Consider the following 19,899-nt stretch of genomic DNA (forward strand, 5'->3'; position numbering starts at 1 on the left):
CAGACTTTTTGTAGAACATTGAACAGACTAAGTCTTTCTCTTCATTTCTGGCTATTAGGGAACCTGCTTAGCTCCAAACAATTCTAAATGCTGAGATTAACTTTAAAAAAAATATTAATTGTGCCACCCTTGACTTGAAGAGCTGGCAAGTACACATGATGACCACACTGCAGACATCGGCCACATGAAGTCTTTATAAACACAGCACTTGCCAATTGTACATGTGTCCTTTTCCCTGAATGTTCCTTAATGTCCGAGTTCAGGAACCTCCACGTCTCAGGAACTATATATGCATTCACTTGCCCCTCCCTACCCAAAGTGAAAATCTTTCTGTGGTCAGGAGCCTAGGGACAGGAGTGCCTGCTACTGCTGGGGCAGGCGGGTTTGAGGCGAGGCATAGAGTTAGGTAGAGGCTTTGGTCAGGGACAGCAGGGTCATGTGGTCTTGTTCTCTATCTTCAGTCTGTGTTTAGCCACTTTACTATTTGCAAGTCATCTTGAAAGGGATTTATTTCATGAGAGTTGCCTTTTGAGAAAGCCTAGTGTGGGGTCCTTTTATAGTTTGAGGGAATTTCTCTTGGATCAGTCTATTCATGCCATATACTGGCCCAGCCTGAGGTACCTATACCATGGGAAAGCCAGGCTGGAACTTGGGGCATCGACTAGATCTTCCACATGTTCTCCTTGTGTAGTATAGCTGGCCTTCCTAGATCCATATCCCTGGAATCAACCATCTATGCTTAAAAAATGATTCAGAAAAAAAAAGTGTCTGTGCCAAAGTACATGGATGCTGTTCTTAATGTAGAATATCCAGTGTTTTCTACATTATTTATTATATTCAATATCATAGGTAATACAGTGACAAATTTTATGGAGAAATGTGCACAGGTTATATGTGAAGGACTCGGCCCTTCCTTTGACTGTTCGTACCTGCAGGGGGTCCTGGAACCAATCCACCATGGATACCAAGGGGTGATTGCTGTCCCTCTCTGGTCTTATGTGAATGCAGGCATGGGAAAGGAACAGAATGTTGTCTACGTGTTAAAAGGGGCTGACTTGGACTAGGAGTTGGTTGGGAGGACAGATGTGCTGCTCTTACAGGGGAGTCTTGGTTCTGCCTTTCCCATCAGTCGCTCCAGCCTGTACCTCTCCCTCTGCTGGAAGCGCTCAGCTTCAGCTGGTTTTCCTTTGGGTAGATTCTATAAAAGCCTGAGCCACTGAACGTTTCCTGTGCCTTTTCTATTTTCAACCCAAATAGGAAGTGACAAGGACAGCTTCAGAGAAGGGGGAGCATGATTCATTCTGTTTCTTTAAAACTGCTCTTGGGGAGACAGGTGGGCAGGGTGGGGGTGGGAGGGAGGGAGGGAGAGAGAGAGAGAGAGTACATATGTGTGTAATAGGTTATATGTTATGTACACAGAGAAAATATACCTAGCATAGATGTATTTTCATAAACCAAGTACCCTTCAAGTGTGCACACTGAACACCAGGCATACATTTCGTCTTCCCAATATTGTGCTATTTCAGTGTAAGCTGTAAGTGGTCTTTTGCTGTGTTTCATACATGGGCGAGACATCCATGTTCTCACTGGTGATAGATGATTCTCCATCACTGTCACTTACTTGTGAACAGATGAGCAGCTGGTGACCTCCTGTGGTTTGTTATGAGTTGTGCTACTCACAGCATTCTTGCACATGCCTATCCATGGTCACATGTCTGCGTGACTACACATATCTACACAGCACAACCATATTCACTCTCTGGTGTTACACCTCAGCAGTCCCGCTCCACAGACGTTCCTGTTCATTAAGTTCCTGCTTAATAATGTCTTAGTTAGGGTTTCCTTTGCTGTGAAGAGACACAATGACCAAGGCAACTCTTACAAAGACAATCATTTAATTGGGGCTGGCTTACAGTTTCAGAGGTTTAGTCTATTATCATCCGGAAGCATGGCAGTGTGCAGGCAGATGGTACTGGAGAAGCTGAGAGTTCTACATCTTGATCTGAAGGCAGCCATGAGAAGACTGTCTTTTACAGATAGCCAGGAGAGGATTCTCTTCTGCACTGGGCTGAGCTTGAGTACCAGGAAACCTGTACACAGTGACACACTTCCTCCAACAAGACCACACCTATTCCAACAAGACCACCATGGTATAATAGCCTCTCATCCTTGATTGATGTTGAGTCCTAGCACTATACAAGGAGGTGCTTAGACATGGGATACACAAGAGGCACGTGGCTTTCCTTATGGAGGGAAAACATGATTATTACTGTTATCAGTGTTCTTTTCCTCCTTTGCATACACACATGTTCATGAGCAAACACATGCAGACACAGACACACATATGCACAGACACATACACAGTAGGTACAGCGTCTCTTACCCTGTGGTAGTAATGCAGACAGGGGAATTACAGTGAGGTGAAAGTGTTAATTATCCCAGAGAAATTATGATTGCAATGCCCACAGGTCTTCAGAGAAATGCTTATTTAAAGGGAGCAGCAAGGATGAGTCTTCCCAAAATGACTGTGTTGGGGTCTACCCTGTAAGTGCTGGCCTCTCCCCTATCATCTCTGTGCAGGGCTGGAGAGGTTCTAAACTCATAATAAATGGTGTGAGGACCAGACACTCTGAGGTAGAAATAACAGGGTAGTTCATTCTCTGGTCCAGCATCCTCTTTCTAGCCACACACCCCCTGTGACTGAGTATCTTGTCACCAGCATCTGCTTCTAGGGTAGCTTTGAAATAGAGTAAGGACTTACTCCTCACCTGAGGCCCTGATACACACTGGAGGGGAAGGGTGCTGTTGGTGGGAGAGACATTTGCTTGAGACACTTGTTACACTGCTAGAGAACAATGCCCTTTGGACTGCTGGCCCCTCTTTCTTCCATTCATTTCAGCTCAGGGGTGAGTAGCACCATGAGAACTCTATAGATACCTGTGGAGGGTTGGGATGTCCCAGGCTCCTCATGTTGGCAAGTAATTAGTTTGCTTGTGATAATAATCCTGTCATATTTTTCTCACCGTGCCTATTGGTCTGGTCTGAGATAAAAGGATGTGAGGTGGAGGGGAAGAGCCTAAAAACCTTGTGGCCCAGCCTCAATGTTTTATGTAACACAATAGCAGCTGCTAGAGCCTAGTGGTGCAGTGTGTCTACAAGTGGAGACCATACCCATAATGCCTTACTACCTGCCTTGTCTCATGCCTTGTGTTTGTATAGAGCCTTGCTCCCAGCTAGTCCTGGAGACTTTCAGTATCTCTACCAATAACTGTGCTCTGAGAATTAGATAGATAAGTGACTGGACATGGTGTGAGATCCCTTGCAGGCAGCCTTGACATGAGTCTTATGCTCTGGCACACATAGCTATTCTGGGAGTGGTCCAAGCCTGGCTGGATTTAGCATTCAGATCCAAGGAAAGTGGAGGAAGTGTGTTTTATGACACCATTAACTTCCTTCCTTATCTTCTGACCATGGACAGTCTCCTCTCCTTGAAAATTCTAATGTCCAGAGCTGGGAAGACTCCATCTTGGTTGCAGGCCACTCCTTGGACTGTGTGAGGTGATGTGATAGTTGGTGTGGAAAATGACCTATATCTCTTCCCTCTGGCTGTATCTTCTCAGTAGTTGGCTCAGCACCAAGAGCTTAACAAAGAAGATCAATTTACAAGGTATATAAAGGCTGCTTTATTAGGTCCCCTTCAATTAGTATCTCCTAAACTTCTACGCATTTGCAGGATTCTGTGAATGGATAAATCCATATATTAATAAAGCATTATTTCTTCCCTCTCCCCTGAAATTCATCCTAGCCCTAGTGTCTGGTTGGAGCTTTCAGCCATTGCAAGAACTGACTTGGCCAGTTGAGCTTACATCATTATGGATGGAAACAGAGGCGTATAGACTTCCGTTTCTCATTGCAGCTGTATCCAGAGGAGGTCTGAGGTTCTTGATGTGTTTCAATAGTACACAGCCCCTCAAAGCCACCCTGTGCTGTCACTGGGCACAGGAGCAAAGGCTCAGTGGTACGTATTTTGCATTGTGGACATAGACATAGCTTCCCCGTAGGTTCCACATTCTAAGTTACGGGGAACTCTAGAGATATGTAAACTCTTTATTGTGAACCAAACTGTGTATATGGAGGTGAGACAAGGAGGCTGGTACAGGTGCTATATACAGTCATTTACCCACCCCCAACCCCCACCCACTGGGATAGTAAAACAATAGGATAGCACCCCACTTCCTCCCAGGATGTCATCCCTGCCTCTGGTCAGCACCACTATATTTTTTTGACAGTTGGAAGCAGGAGAGACAGCTGGGAATGTTGTCTTGGCTGGAGTCTAGTCAATCCCACTGGGACCTCAGAACATAAGGACATCACAGAGCTGAGCTGATCTTGAAGCAAAGGGCCAACTTTTGTATTCCCTAGCTTGGCACTAACTAGTCCCTAGTTTCTAGTCCCTAGTCCCTAGCCCCTAGTCCCTAGCCTCTTGCTATTCCTGGCATGGGATGGATGGCATGTGTGTAACCTCTGAAAAAAGGTAGTTTCTCTGAAGACAAGAGTAGCTGGAAGCCATAAGCAGCCACTGATCATGGAATCATGGTGGTGCCTGTACAAGGAATGGATTCTAGTTTATACTAGAAGCACAGGAGCCCCTGTGGTTCTGGTCTGTCTTAGGTCTACACTTACTATTCTTGTAAATTACTTTTTGAACTCCCTGGACTGGCCAGTTTATATGGTATCATTCAGTAGGTTTGGGGAAAACACCCTCTGCAACCAAGAGCCAAGCAAGTGGGCAAAGCAGCTGTGTAGATCTGGCAGCTGGGGAGGGCCCAGATGGGGCCCCCTTTGAGGCCCATTAAAGCTTAGTCATATGTCTGGGCTTAGTTTGCCAGCTATGAGACACCAGGGTTGTGTGGATACCAGGCAGAGCTGGGAGGGGGGTGTCCTCAGGTGTCTCCAGAAGTAACAGTGTGAATTCTCCACCCCCAGTTCCTCTCTCTGGCCTAGGACCATTTTCTGCAGATGGCCTGGATCCTCTTCCAGCAACCCTGTCACTCCATTCTTAGGGTCAGGCTGTTTATTAGCAAAAACATACTGATCTCACACACACTAGATTAGGCATCTGGGTCTAAATTCTAAAACAGTGACAAGTACTCCCTGGGCATGCCCAAGAGCATTCCCCCAAACCAGCACCCATGAATTGGTAAAAATGGCTTGTAAGAAGCAATCATGATATTGGTGATGCTTAACATATGAACACTTTAGTTTTTGGCCTTCTTGTGTGACTTGGAGATATTCTTTCCAAGGCTGGTGGCCCTGCATTTCACTTCAGAATCTTGGCATATTCAAGGAAACAGTGATGAACTAGCACCTCCCAGATATTGGGGGTCATTTTACTGCAGAGTGGCTGCTTTTTGTCTCTATGGCAAAGGGTTTCCAAGAAATGAATATTAGGGCTATAGAAATGCAGAATAACAAGTGAACTTGATCCCAGGAGGTAGCAAGTTTGAATGACTCCCTTTGATTGGCCCAGTGTACCTCCAGGGCACCTGGACAGGTGCTTCGGAAAAAGTGAGTGACTTCAGTTTGTCCCCCAGCCACAGTGTGATCAGATCTCCCTGCAGACTCCTATCCTTACAGGGAGTTTTGGTTTTGAGGCTAATAGTAATTTTTGTGGACAGGCAAGAGGCAGTGAGGTGAAGTGTAGAATTGTGAATGGATGTACTGAACCCAGATCCAAGAGGAAGATTAATTTACAACTCAAAGGGAGGGGTGCTGGCACTAACTGGAGCCAGTCTGTGTGCCCTAAGAGGAGTAATGGAAACCTCAGGGTTTGTCTGGGTTTCAGCTTCATTCATTCACTCCCACAGTCACTGAGGCAAGAGGTGTGAGATGAGACCAGGTTTGCTTGTATTGTGTTTGAGATGCCCCACATAGATTGGGTTTTGGACAATAGAGGTCTGGGCAATGGAAAAAAGAAGCAAATTTTCACTCTTTTCTCAAAACTGTACCCAAAGCAGCTGAGATTGCAGCTGACATTTCCCACACATGGCAGTGTTTGTCAGTACTCACTCAGTGGGTGAGGGAGGGCACATTCCCTCACTACTTGCCTAATGTGAACTGTGGTCTGCCTATAGATAGACAATATACATATGTCTAAGGAGTTTGTTTACTTAGTTTTTAATGAGGAAACTGGCAACATGGATACAAACACATCCTAAAAACTGTCCAAAGAGCAGGTGGTTACTGACCAGGGAGAGGTCAAACAGTGTGCGAATGCAGGCAAAACTGCTTTCTTCTTCAGTGGGGGAGGGAAAGTTAATTAAATGTACTCTATGAAATTAGCAAGTCTAGGTAATCATTTTATGTCATCAATTTACAATGTTGTAAAATAGCTCAAGGGTCATGAAAAGTTATAATCATATAATTTGGAAATTGTACTGTCAACAGTACATAATTTCTCTATTGAAGCATCAATGGTTCCCCCTCAGTAAAATCCAGCAAATATGTTCAGAAACTACCTTTGTGTTTTATATACGTATAAGTAGAAGTAATGTTTTTAAACATAAAAATTTTGATACTCTTTCTGTTTCGCTCCCCGATAGTGCTACCACGTAGCCTAGGCTTACCTTGAACTCCCGACTGTCCCTGAATACTGTGATAAGGACATATGCTTTAAGTAACTTGAAGAGTTATTTTAGAAGAAAATTACTGGATTTACTTTGCATGCTTTCCCAAGCATGTTTGAATTAACGAGTCTAGATTGTCGTTATAAGATGTGTGTATGTATAAAATACATAAGACATGGAGCACGTAACTAGCCTCAGAGTATTTATCCTGTGAGCCACAGGGAAGAGGGCTGTGCAGCTCAAAAGCCACACATCCACGGCTGATATGGTGGATGCTGGGAGGTGTGGGAAACAGCACATTTGGGGACATCTGAATAGTTCCAGAACATGATATCTGCATTTCTAACGACCACTGAATTGTGCCCCTGATCTTTTTACACTTCATCCTCAGCATGGGTAAATGACAATAATGAAATCCCTTCAAGTAAAATGTGGCTCCTTTTAAAAAGATACCATTCTGTTCTTCGGTTGACCAAGCACTTCATATTCCTTCTGCTCTTACCTGACCTTTCCTCTCACTCTATTATTATTACTTGGTCCTCGCCCTCATCTCTCCGTCCACTAGGGCGTCACTGCAGTGACTTCTGCCTCTTCTTAGTTCTGTAAGCCTTCCTTTAATGCTCTCTGAGGACCATGGGCCACACGCTCCTGGAGAGAATGGTGCTGAACACGAAGATGGACATCAATTAGAAACTTACACTGCTAAGTGTTTAATCATAAAGAGAGGAAGGTTCTAGAAGGAGAATGCTGTATGACTCTGCAGAAGGAAACCCCAGTTTAGTCTGGGGGCTGAATGAAAATTTCTTGAGGAAGCAGTTGTTGGGACAAGGTTTCCGAGGAATGAGTATCAATGACATACATAAAGGCGAGGTGGTTGCTCTTGCCAGGGGCACTGGTTGCAGGAGGCTTGGTTCAGTAGAGAGACTGAATATGGAAGACCTGTGTTAGCAGGAAGCAGATAAAACCTAGAGTAGCCTGGGATGAGAAGGGGGAAGGCAGGCAGAAACAGACAGTTTTAAGTTGCAACAAGTAATCAAGTGTCTTTGCCAGGGCAAAGGGAGATCCTTGAGGATTCTGAGCAGGTAGGGGATGATGTAAACGGCCAAATCTTTTGTAAAGATCATTGTGACAACTATGTATGTGATGGCCAATAGACAAGACACCCTAAAATTCCAAGAGCAAGAAGTACTCATATCACAGCACGGGTAGGAATGAGCTATGAAGGAGGAAACCAAACCAAAAGATCAGAATTGGTGAAGAGAACCTGCTGCCGTGTACTGCCTCTTTCCTGATGGCTGGTCAGTAGACAAGAGAGGGACATTTAATTAAATGACTAAAGGCAAAAGGTAAGGTTAGTGGTGGTCACAGGTTAAAGGACTAGATATAAAACATTCATCTGAGAGAGGGACCCTTTCATTAGTAAGAGAAAGGCCATATAGTAATTCTTCCATCAAAAGAAAACATTGGAAAACTCCCTTTTGACCTGGGCTCTGGTTGGAAATGGAAGAGCTTGTTTCAAAAATATTTTGCCAAGGACCTACCATGTGGGTTTGGAATTCTTCTTTACTCTGTTTCTATGACTCTGGAGATCCCTAGACCTGAACTTTATAATAGGTCCTACACATCTGGGGTTCTCAGAATTCTAAAGAACTTCATCCAATAGTGTGAATAAACACCTATGACAACATCTTAAACTGTGTAGAGCAATAACGATGGTATAATTAATTTGGGTAGATGATCAGAACTAAAACATTACATTCTTCTGTTTTGAGGTAGAGTAGATATTTCCTCCTTTATAGCTTAATTAAGAATCTGACATACATAAGAATTCTCTATACACTTTGCCATGATATAAGTCTTTTAAGAAGTAAGTTTCAGCCTCCTGACAACTAAATTCTTTGACCATAGAGAGACACTGATGGCTTTAATTACATGTTGGGTGTTCTGTTCAACATTACTATCCTATAGTCATGTATCATTTAATGCTTGGGGCCCATTCTGAGAAATGGTGATTTTTGTTGTCTTGAGTGTCATGAATAACAATGTTATTACACAAACCCAGAAGGAATGACCTTTTTGACACATGTAGCCTATATGCAGAACATGTTACTGTGCTGAATATTATAGGCAGATGTAACACTGAGGTTAACGTTTGCATATATAAACGGAAAAGTTTCAGCAACAATACAGTACAAAAGATAAAAGGAATCATGTCCCTATGTAGGTACTCACCACTGACAGAGCATACACTCCTGGACATGATAACAGCAATTAGGAATTGACTAGGTTAGGTAGGTTAGGGGTAGCAGTTCAAGAATGTCTTTTCTAGAAGGAAGGAATGTTCAGAAGGTAGTTCTATTTTTTTTTTTAAATCTCCCCTTAAATGAGCTCCTCCCCTGCCTGGAGGCTATACCCAAAGTTATGACTGGAACTCCAGGCCAGACATAAATCCATTCTGGATTTTCATGATTGAAAAGGGTTCTGTTTATTCTGATTTTAGCAGCTCTCCTGATGATGGGTAGAGTCTTCTTCAGAGCAAGGGATTTTGTAGTAGGCTTGGTCCAGGCTCTCTTGCAACTAACTAAGGAAAAGCCATTCTTTATGGTTAAAAGAACAGGATATACTTCTGGCACTGAGTAGAAACCTAACATTTTCAGGTACAGAAAAAAAGTGTTAACCCAGCAGGACCCAGGGTCAGTCACTTCAGGAAAGTTGAATCATCTTAAGGTGTGCCAAAGAGATGGGAGGAATAATTATTCTTTAATGAGATACTATACTTCAGAAAAGCTACCATTAAAGCCACCACCACACAGCTGGGTTAAGCACTGTGTGTCTCTGACAAGCTTTCCCTGCTTTCTTCTTTTCTATTGCTTCCTTTCGATACTAGCCATAGCATGTGCATGCTCTCCGTAAGTACTGTGCCTGCTCATCCTTTTTCCGTGAAGCTATCCCCTTCCTGACCATGATATGGCTACTCACCATGTGGGTTTTCTCTCCTGCATCTTCCTCTTCCAGGCATCTTCTAAGATTTACAGCTCGGAAGACCTGGGACTTGTCTTTTACACTAATGTTCCTTCAGCCTTATCTTGGGGCCTGCCCATAAATTATCTTCTTAATGAGGCTGAGAATCCTGAGAGGGGACACTAATATTTCACAGTAGCACGTGTCTCTGCAGATGGGGCTCATTCCCCGAAAATTTCAAAACCAGAAGCTTCTCTGTGCTAGCCAGTGAGTGAGGACTGGGTAAATGTGGTGTCAGCACCGGCTGCCCAATCAGAGGGTGTTGTGGCGCTCCACTTTTAATCTATGCTGATCTTAGAAAGACTCAATCCAAGCTATAATAACTTATAAACCACATCTTCTAAGATTTTAGTCCTTCTGTAATGATATTTAGAATACAGACACCTGGTAGTTTTATAAAAACACTCCTTTTTCCTTCATGTGGAACAGGGTCTTTCTTTATAGACCAGGCTCTTCTCAAACTCACAATCCTGCCTCCACCTTAATTATGACATTATGGCGTATTATTGGCCTATACCACTAGGTCTGGTTGCAAATGCTTTCTTTATATTCTTATTACCATTTTTAAATGATTTTCCTCAAAGCTCAAATGCAAATACATATACTCTAGCCTAGGACCACACAGTACCAAGAGTCTCAAAGTCACCATCTATCATTACCACATCTGGTCCATTGGAAAGTCTCAAGGTGAGGCAACAGATAGTCTCATGTGGGACAGGTTCCTCCTTTCTCCCAGATGTTTATAGTTAACCTTTTAGAGTGTCAGTTTCCAAAAGAAGAATCACAAATGGCCAAATAGGATTTTGGTTTGGTTTGGTTTTCACATTTTAAAAATTATCTTTAATCTTTTTTTACAGTACAGTCGTCCCCTTCCTGATCTGCCCACTGACAGTTCCTCATCTCATTCCTCCAAGAGGATGTCCCCACCCCAACCTCCAGCCACCAAGTCTCCACACTCCCTGGCAGACACAGATACTTACACCCAACCAAGGACAGAGGTTTTGTTTTATTTTAATGTTCAGCATCCCGATTGAGACCTACTCTGGTCAGAATGGATGTCACTAAGAAATCTGACAATAAATGCTGGCAAGGATGTGGGGGAAAGGAAATCTTATTCACTGTTGGTAGGAGTGAAAACTGGTGTAGCCACTGTGCAAGTCAGTATGGAGAATTCTCAAAAGAATTTTAAAGCTAGAACTGCCATGTGACCCAACCACATCACTCCTGGGGATGTACCTAAAGGCATCTATATCCTATCATGGAGATGCTTGCACATCAGTGCTCACATTTGCTCCATTCACAACAGCAGGGACATAGAATCAGTGTAGATACCCATCAACAGATGAGTCCAAAATGAAAATGGGATACATATACACAATGGAATCTTATCAACTGTAGAAGAAAGTAAAATTATGAAGCTTTCAGGGCAATAGGTCTAGAAAGTATTATATTATGCAAGGTGGTCTAAACTCAAAGACAAAACTGCATGGTCTCTCTCATATGTGGATAACTTCTGTGTGTGTGTGTGTGTGTGTGTGTGTGTGTATGTGTGTGTGTACACATACATATCTATATCTCTATCTATCTATCTATCTATCTATCTATCTATCTATCTATCTATCTATGCCCATATATATGGATAGAGACATGGGTAAAGCCTACAAGAACTAGAATGTAGATGAAGATGAAGACACAGTGAGGAGAAGTTGTAAGAAAGGGTCTGGGAGCAAAAATACACATTTGATGTGGAGAGGAGACCTGTCTAGGGTAACAGTGGGGTGGAAGGCAGAAGATGAGTGGGGAAGAGAATCCGCTAAGACACACTTTGAAAATGCCATCATGATAGCTAATGTTTTGTATGCAAATTTACAAAGTTAAAAACTCTTCAGTATGGCAAATAGGGACATTAGTGATGTGGTCCATTATTATTGCCAGATGCAGGCACTGTGCAAAGTTGTACACTCTATGCCTCTCTACAACGGGTAGCACAGCAGGCTCCTTTCTATAAAGATCACCACGATTATGTGTGAAGCACTATACTATCTTCATGACTTGCCCAGCTCCATTATAACCTTAGGGGACTGTGCCAAATGGGGTCTGTTGTTGCCTGAGATGCCATTATGCAGCACATAACTGTAGTGCACTACACCACAGAAAAGAAAGACTAAAAACAAATGAGTTAATTATTTGCTGTAAGAAATTAAAGGCAAGAATAACCAAATAAACACAGAGAGATTCAAAGGGAAGAACTAACCTATGTAAGAACAGCGTCAAAACCAAACCTAGTTCTTCATGCAGAATAATAAAATATGCATTCTTCTCGTTAAGCTTAGTCAATAGAGGTGGCCAATACTAAGGAAAGGTGCACGTAGATGTAGTTGGGCACAGAGATCTTTTCCCAGGGCAGTAGGAGACCCAGGCAGAGCTGGAGTTCCTCTGGAGAAAAAGATGCTGAAAGTGTGATCCAAGAGGACAATGAACATTTGAAGGAATATGAATTAATGAGATTTTTATCAGTAGTGTGAAGTATCCTTATTAAATTTATTAGTGGGCTTTACCCCACAGATAAATCAAAAAATAAGAGATATGACTTTTAGAATAAATGTAAAAAGATATTTTAGAAATTCAACTTTTTATATTCCTTCTTTTTATTTAATAATTTTTAAACTCCAGATTTTATTCCCTCCCCAATCCACCCTTCAATTGTTCCACATCCCACACCCCCTCCCTGCCCTGCGGTCCTGTCTCTACAAGGATGTCCCCATCCCCAACCCCTAACCCTCACCCCACCAGACCTCTAAACTCCCTGGGGCCTCCAGTCTCTTGAGGGTTAGGTGCATTTTCTCTTACTGAACCCAGACCCGGCACTCCTCTGCTGTATATGTGTTAGGGGGCCTCATCTCAGCTGGTGTATGCTGCCTGGTTGGTGATCCAGTGTCTGAGAGATCTCAGAGGTCCAGGTTAATTGAGACTGTTGGTCTTCCTAAAGGGCCGCCCTCCTCCTCAGCTTCTTCCAGCTTTTCCCTAATTCACCCACAGGGGTCACCAGCTTTTGTCCATTAGTTGGATGCAAATATTTGTATCTGACTCTTTCAGCTGCTTATTGGGTCTTTTGGAGGGTGAAATTCAAATATTTTATCTCCTCTCCTCCCTCCTCTATTTATCTCTACCTTTTCCACTCCCTCCTGTTCTTCCTTCTCTTTCAGCCTAACAGAGGTACTAGAAAGTAGAATTAGGCTATCAAAACCAGAAAAGAAACACAGCTGCTAGTTAAATACCATGTAAGTATCTCATTTAAAGTCAAGGCAACATTGATCATACTATTCTTTTTAATATGTGTTTTATCTGAGCTTCTGAGTGATATAACATGTCAAAACAAATTAAAGAAAGAGCATTTCCTTAGGTTGGTATGGTGTCTCCATGGTTCAGAGCACTGGTTGCTCTTCCAGAGGACCTGGGTTCGGTTCCCAGCACCCACACGGTGGTTCACAACTATCTATGACTCCAGTTCTGGGAATCTGTCCCTCCTTCTGTGGGGTGTCACACACATGGTGAGCATACACAGATGCAGGCAAAGCAGCTACCCATCCTGATCTTTCACCTAGCGCTCACCTCCCATGCCAGAATCGCTCTCCTCGGTTGCTTCCCTTCAGCGTTTGTCTGACAAAAGGGAAATTAAGGAGGGGGACAAAAAAAGGAATCTAAATCCAATTTCTGAACGTCTTCAGCACTTTCTAGTGATCTGTGACTTTCTCAGAACACTCTTTAAGAGGGAAGGGTATAATCCAGAAGTAATAATTTTGTGGCTAAAAATATGAGGCTCCCAGCCACTGAAATGTTCAATGCTGGCAGCAGCAGACAGCTCCCAGCTCCATGTGGTGTAGCAGCCAACAGTCACGTGTAATGGAGTGAGAATTTGAACTGTGGAACCCAGCTTGTAATATGCCCATCAGACTTTGAAGAATAGGGATATTTTGGTAATAATTCTGTACTAATTATGTCTCAAATATTTTGATGCTTGTTTTTTTTTTACATTTGAAGTTGTAAATATTAGGCAATGGAGGGTTCTTTGTAGGACTTGTAGCTGTACATGTTTGTTTCTATCGGCTATTAAGTCTAGATCTGCTTTTCCTAAGTGTGTGGTTTGAAGCTTGTGTCTTGGTTTCTTTGTGTCTCACTGCTTTTGTAGGCAGGGATGGTAAGTTTCATGTGCTACACGGGTGCTTGAGGGAAGTGGGCAAACCCAGCTTACAAGGGACCATTCCAGTTATTTATCAGAGGTGTACTAGGTACTTTTGTTTCTTGCCTGCCAGTCGGGAACACAGCAGAACCCCACACATTGAGGAAAGCAGAGGAGCTTGGGAAAAACCTGACCATGGTTCCGGCATTTTGCTTCATGACTGGAGTCAGAAATCTGAAGCAGCGTCTAAGCAGGATTTTGGTATTTGTCTTCCTTAATGGACTTCTACAAATACAGAGGATGAATTCTACAATCCCAGGATCCCACACTCCTGGTAGATAAATAGTGTATAAGCCAGCGGTAGAGCGCTTGTCTGACATGCATGAGACTCTGGGTTCCATCCCTAGCAAAAGACTAAATAACAACAACAAAGGCTTTTAGCCTTGGTTATAAATGCACAATAAAGTGCAATATAAAATAAGGGTTAGTTCATATATTTAACATGAATTAACATATTCAACACTTGAAATATTGAGGATCAAGCACCTTAATTTTTTTCAACCTAAAAATTGCTTCAAAAACACCAAAAAAAGTAAAAAGACAGACCATAACCAAGAGTCGTCTGAGCAGTGCTTACGGCAAGGAGTGAGCATCGTTCGGATGCTGCGGCTGATGCTCAAATGCTGTGTCAGATTGCTTTCTGTGCTTTTGGTTCCATGAAACGTTTCTAAGAGTTTCTCAGACACAACACTCCTTTTCCTCATTGGATGCATTGGTAAGTTTGTCTTTTCAAATTCCTGTTGCTGCAGTGAAGCCTTCTTGACCCTGCCACATCATCATTCCTGCTGGCACTGTGCCTTCCACAGCTCCATCACCAGGTGGACGCTTTTCCTTCCATGCCACCGCTCTCCACTGCTTTGCCTCACTTTGGTCTTGTGGGCGACATTTTCTTCTTCTTTGGATTATCCATCTTGCAAAATGTCACAAGGCCCGGAAGACGGGAGAACACACAACTTCATAATCTGCTGCTCTGTGGGAGTGAGTAAGCTGACGCAGAGACCCTTCAGGAGGACCCGCTATTTGAGTGGTGATTTGAGGTAGCAGCAAATGCTGAGCTTTTGGATAATGGACAGTAGGAATGAAACTTGAACTGTGGTGTTGGGGCGCCACTGTGCTTTAACTAGACCATAGCATCTGACACTGGTGACTTTCTGGACTGCAAAATGAGGGCTGCATATACCGAGTATGGTCTTTGAGGAGCGAGACTCCCCTCCTGCCCCTCTCTATCTCTTGCCCCTCATTTGCACTGTAAAGGCCCCTTTCCCCATTGCATTCCTCTAATGCTATCCTGTACACAGTCTGAGTATGTGAGGGAGATGTATGTGGCCAGCAATCCCTGAGTCATTCAACAGCCATGTGCCCAGGCTCTATTCTACACTGGGCTCAGAGCTGGCCTCTGGTATATTTTCTGGCAACCGAAAGTGCCTGAAATTGCTCTCATTTTTGGTTTTTGGCAGCTGACTTTGCAGCATAGTTTCCAAACCACTGCTTATACCATTTGCAGCAGGTTTTAAAGTTGCTCTTTGCTTGCACAACTTTCCAACATCCTGATGGTGGAGATACACATGTTAGGAGCATTGTCTCCTGAGATTGGGCTACAGTCCCATTTTCTAAATAGGATAATCAACTAATGGACAGGGTCTAAACTTGCATTGCTGCTGGTTAATTATTCAAAGCAGTGTTTCATCAAAGCCAGTCCTATTTCTCAGGACCGTCTTTCCTTGGTGTTTTTAATTGACCTAGGAATTATGGCTACCACGGTCTACAGGGTGTGTTTGAGTTTACTTAGGATCAGATGTCTTTACCCGGAGGGTTAAATTCCACTACAGAACTACCCCAACAGAATAGAGGTGTGGCCAGAGGGAAAAGTTCATTTTAGAGGGGGAAAAAAAGCCCCAAACAAACAAACAAACAAACAAAAACCAAAACCAATCCTTCACCATTAAATTCTTTTAAGTTGTGTAGGCAAATAATGCATTTGTTTAAGAAATTGGAATTCATTTTAATTGAGCTCTCTGGCTTTCAGTGTGAAGGGAACTAAACACTCATTGAGCAAATCTGCATATCATTTTACATGGTCCTAACAGTAACTTTATAGTTAGGAGTTATTAACTTCACAGAGGAAACTAAAGCCAAGATGGGAAAATAAAAATGCCCAAGATGTCATATCTTTATATATTAGAATTGAATTTTTATTTATTTACCTGGTCTCAAATTGTTTACACTTTTCCATGTGGAATTAATTGTAAATGCTTTGGCTTATGGCTTCCAGTCTCCTATCTTGGTACCATTACAGACATCACCAACAGATAGCCTATCTATTGTCTCTAACATGACATGCTGCTGTCTTTGAAGGTGTTGAATGGTGCTTAGAATAGAAACTCCATCTGATTCTTAAAAGAAAAGCAGAGGAAAGCAATTTTTTATTTTTTATTTTTTAGGAAAAGTTACCCTAAAGAGTCTGTGGGATCCTGCTGGCAGGCAGCTTTTAGGCCAGTGTGATCTTTCATTGCTGTAGAGAGCTCTCTTCCCTCCTGGCATTTTCTTAGACCCATTATTTCTATATTAGGGCTAGTGAGGGAGAGCTAAAGTAATCCCTAAGGAATAAGCCACAGACAGCAAAGGAAAACAAGAACTTGTGAATTTAAATTCTGCATGTTCAGCCAGTGTCTTGGCATGGGTTTACCTAAAAACAGACATTCAGATAAGTACTTTAGTACAAGGAGGTTACCCAGGAAGCAGACAGCAGGAATGAGGTAAGTGCAGCAGAAGGGAATAAATACCTTGCTTTTAAACATGTGGGTATATGATAGACATACACACACACACACACACACACACACACACACACACACACACACATATATATATTTACCCATATACATACAGGTATTTACGTGTTCCCCATATACATATATATGCATGCACAGATGTTCATACTTGCCACATGTGTGTGTATGTGTGTGTATCACATGCATACACATGTATACAAATACATGTAGAGGTCAAAAATCAAGCTCAGGTATCTTCTCTGATCCCTCTTTGCCTTAATTTTTGAGACAAGATTTATCATTGACTCTAGCAAGCTGCCCAGAGGGCTCCAGGGATTCACTTTTCTCTGCCTCCCTGGCTAGCATTTGACTGACTGAGCCATCCCCTCCACCCTGAATGCTATACACTTAAGCTAACTATGACAGTGGGTACTGAGATCTAGTGTGATCTTAGAGTATATGGAAACAGCTTCAAGATCACCCTATTGCAAAGCAAAGAAGATGGGGGATTTTCCCACCAAGCCAGCTCCCTACAGCTTAGGAATGCCTTTTGTCAACCCCTCCCCCTTCATGAAACCTTCCTCTTTTAATTCACAGATGCCAGGGATAGACATTATAGTACAGTTCTTAGAGTTGGAAAGCAGGGGCAGAATGGAATGGAACAGAAGTAACATAGGCACCTACAAAGGGTTCTTCTCCAGCACCTATCTTCTCTCCATCTGTCTCAGAGGGATGCTTTTCCAAGATGGCCAACAGAGAGCCAAGCTAGTCCTACCTCCCTTGCTATAGGAAACCACCCAAATTTTCCATGTTCTGACCTGTTAGAACACATACTCCCTAATAGATTTTCTCTACACCTAGGCAACATGCCTAGTGACTGCAGCCAGCTCTATGGATTTGTCGTTTATGGCATTGGTTGATTCCATCAAAGACAGCATAGAGTGCTGTGTGTAACTCCTAATAAATTCCTTGTTATCTTTTACAACCACTATGGGAGAGCATCATTCCTCTGGATACAGCGGGCCATGTCAGCCAGAGCAAATGTTACCCGAGACAGTCATGGATCCAAGATTAAAGAGGTGTCAGGGCCAAAATAAGTGCCTTTGAGATGGAGCCAAATCGTTTCCTACACAGAAGGGCAGATGGGAGGCCAGAAGAGCCTTTTGTGTTGAGGAGACCCTCAACTATAGAGGGTCCCAGCAGCTACTGGTAGCAATATCTTTGCCACCAAAGCTTGGAACAAAAAGAAAAGGGCATGGTGGTGACAGGACAGTAATCTGTCCCTGGTAATAGATGCTAATTAACTCTGACAGTCAATTTTAATAATTTTTGTCATCTGTTGAAACAAGCTAGCTGGTGAGTGATTCAGTTTCATCATTTCAAATGAGTGGATGCTCAGAGTTCCTCTTTCACCCCAGGTTACCTTTCTTCTAGCTTAAAAAAATTGTCTACAGATATAATGGGGCAGTACTGTTCCCAGAAACCCCTGCCCATTGCCTTAGAATTGTCTTGGTGTGTTCATTTGCATGTGATAATATCCCACTCCACTGTGGAAATTAGCAGCCAGCAACTCTATAGATTTTCAATCACTTTGTCTGAAGTTCCTGAGATGCATTTCTTTGGGTCTTCCAGTTTGGGGATAGTTTAGCTTCTGTTTAACTGTGGGTACACTTTTACAATCATGCTCCAAAGTAATATGCAGAAGTGGCACTCACTCTTTCAGTGTCCTTGTAGGAGCAGTATATGCGCCTAGATTTCTGTCATTATGCAATAGGTACTTTGCCTCTTGGAGTCAGGCAAGGTCAGTCATGTGGCAACATGTGGAGCAATTCCTGGATGCTTGGTCTTCCCACAGGATTAAGCAATGGCTCTGTTCCTCATGTGTCTCCCTGAGGCTGCATCTGGAATAGTGCCATTTGTAGAAGGGGTTGGCCATTGTCCCAGGTAGCCTATGGACTCATTTGCCTGTTTCTGTAGGTGAAGGGAGGGCCCTCAACGAAGTTTCACATCCCCTGGGGACTTGTTGGGATATCCCAAGGTACAGGTTATATCTTGTGCTAATTTCAGCCAGTGACATCGAAGTGTTGAGGGTCAATGACATGCCTATCACTCTTGGTCATAGAAACCAGCCATTTTCAGGGCCTTTTCAGCTCAGGGAAGGAGAGTCATACAAGAAAGTGTTTAGGATCTGAGGAATGCCTATGTAGCACACGTAACAGACTTCCTTGCCAGCTGTCACTTTGACACTGCATGACCCTTGGGGCCTCAGCTCTCTTGGCAGTCAAACCATAACCCTCTGGGTTTTCCGTATCCTTCCCTGTAGTCTGACATTCATCGCTCTGATTGTTTCATAGTGTTAATTTGGAGACATCGGCATCTTTGCTTGTAGGAATCAGGTGTGTACCAATCGTGCCCTTCTGGGGTCCTGGCACAGGTTTGAGCTTTGAGGATCTATGCGAGCTCACATGTCCTTGCTTCTCCTCTAGTTACTCAATCCTATAGAAAGGGAACTGAGCAAAGGTGATGGAAAGAATGCCTTTCCAAGCTGCTAGAGTGGATGGAGCAACCAAGCATGCATGTGGGAAAGGAAAGCGTGATCTTCCATTCTGGGACAAGGAGGATCTGCATGATTCTGCTCCTGCTGTGCTATCAGTGGGGCTTAAATGAGACTTGATTAACTGGGGCTCTCCCATGGCCAGATGCAAAGGGTAGGTTCTGTGTCTGTTTCCCATGGCCTCACGAGTGGTGTGAGGGGGTAGTTGGGACTCTTAAGAGCTTAGAGCTTCCCTTACCCAATACATAACCCATGTTCTCAGTTCCATGTGGTGTGAACTCCTGACCATGTTGCCGTATCTTCTTCGTGCTCAAGCTAAATCGCTTCTAGTATAAACTTGGGATTTCTTTGTTGTTGTTTTTACATTGTACGAACAAACAAAACATGTTCATGCCTGTATCTAGCCTGACTATGGGTACCTTCTATCCAGGACTTTCCCAGTATGCTTTAATAGGGTAGTGTTCCCTAGGCATCCTGCTATTTCTCCATAAATGATGTGACACTAGAGCTCATCTGCTTCTGTCTGTCCCCAAGATGTTCACGAATAGATCCTGAGAACCCCTTTTAGTCTTAATCATCTTTTCTTATATTGGTGAGTGAACCCAGAACCTCATGCTTGCTCTACAAATGTTCTACCACTGAGCTTTCATTTTGAAACTGGCTCTCACCCAATTAGCCAGCCTGGCC

The 19,899-nt window shown here is 43.2% G+C and overlaps 1 protein-coding gene across 3 annotated transcripts in view; it reads left to right on the forward strand.

Annotated features, from left to right (window-relative positions):
* Slc24a3 (solute carrier family 24 member 3) overlaps positions 1-19,899 on the forward strand; it is a 499,080-nt gene that overhangs the window by 34,204 nt on the left and 444,977 nt on the right. Inside the window, exon 1 of one of the 3 annotated variants that reach the window (XM_039106001.2) lies at positions 7,366-7,972. The exons of 1 other annotated variant lie outside the window; for it this stretch is intronic. Coding sequence is in view for 1 of the 2 variants with exons in the window: in XM_063284741.1 (XP_063140811.1) it covers positions 7,918-7,924 (7 nt within the window). In the remaining variant the exon portion in view is untranslated. Of the gene's footprint in view, positions 1-7,365; positions 7,973-19,899 lie in introns of those variants that run through there. One more of the 3 variants, XM_063284741.1, reaches the window with a different exon arrangement.

The sequence above is a fragment of the Rattus norvegicus genome, chromosome 3 (assembly GCF_036323735.1).
Source record: "Rattus norvegicus strain BN/NHsdMcwi chromosome 3, GRCr8, whole genome shotgun sequence".
Taxonomy (NCBI): Eukaryota; Metazoa; Chordata; class Mammalia; order Rodentia; family Muridae; genus Rattus; species Rattus norvegicus.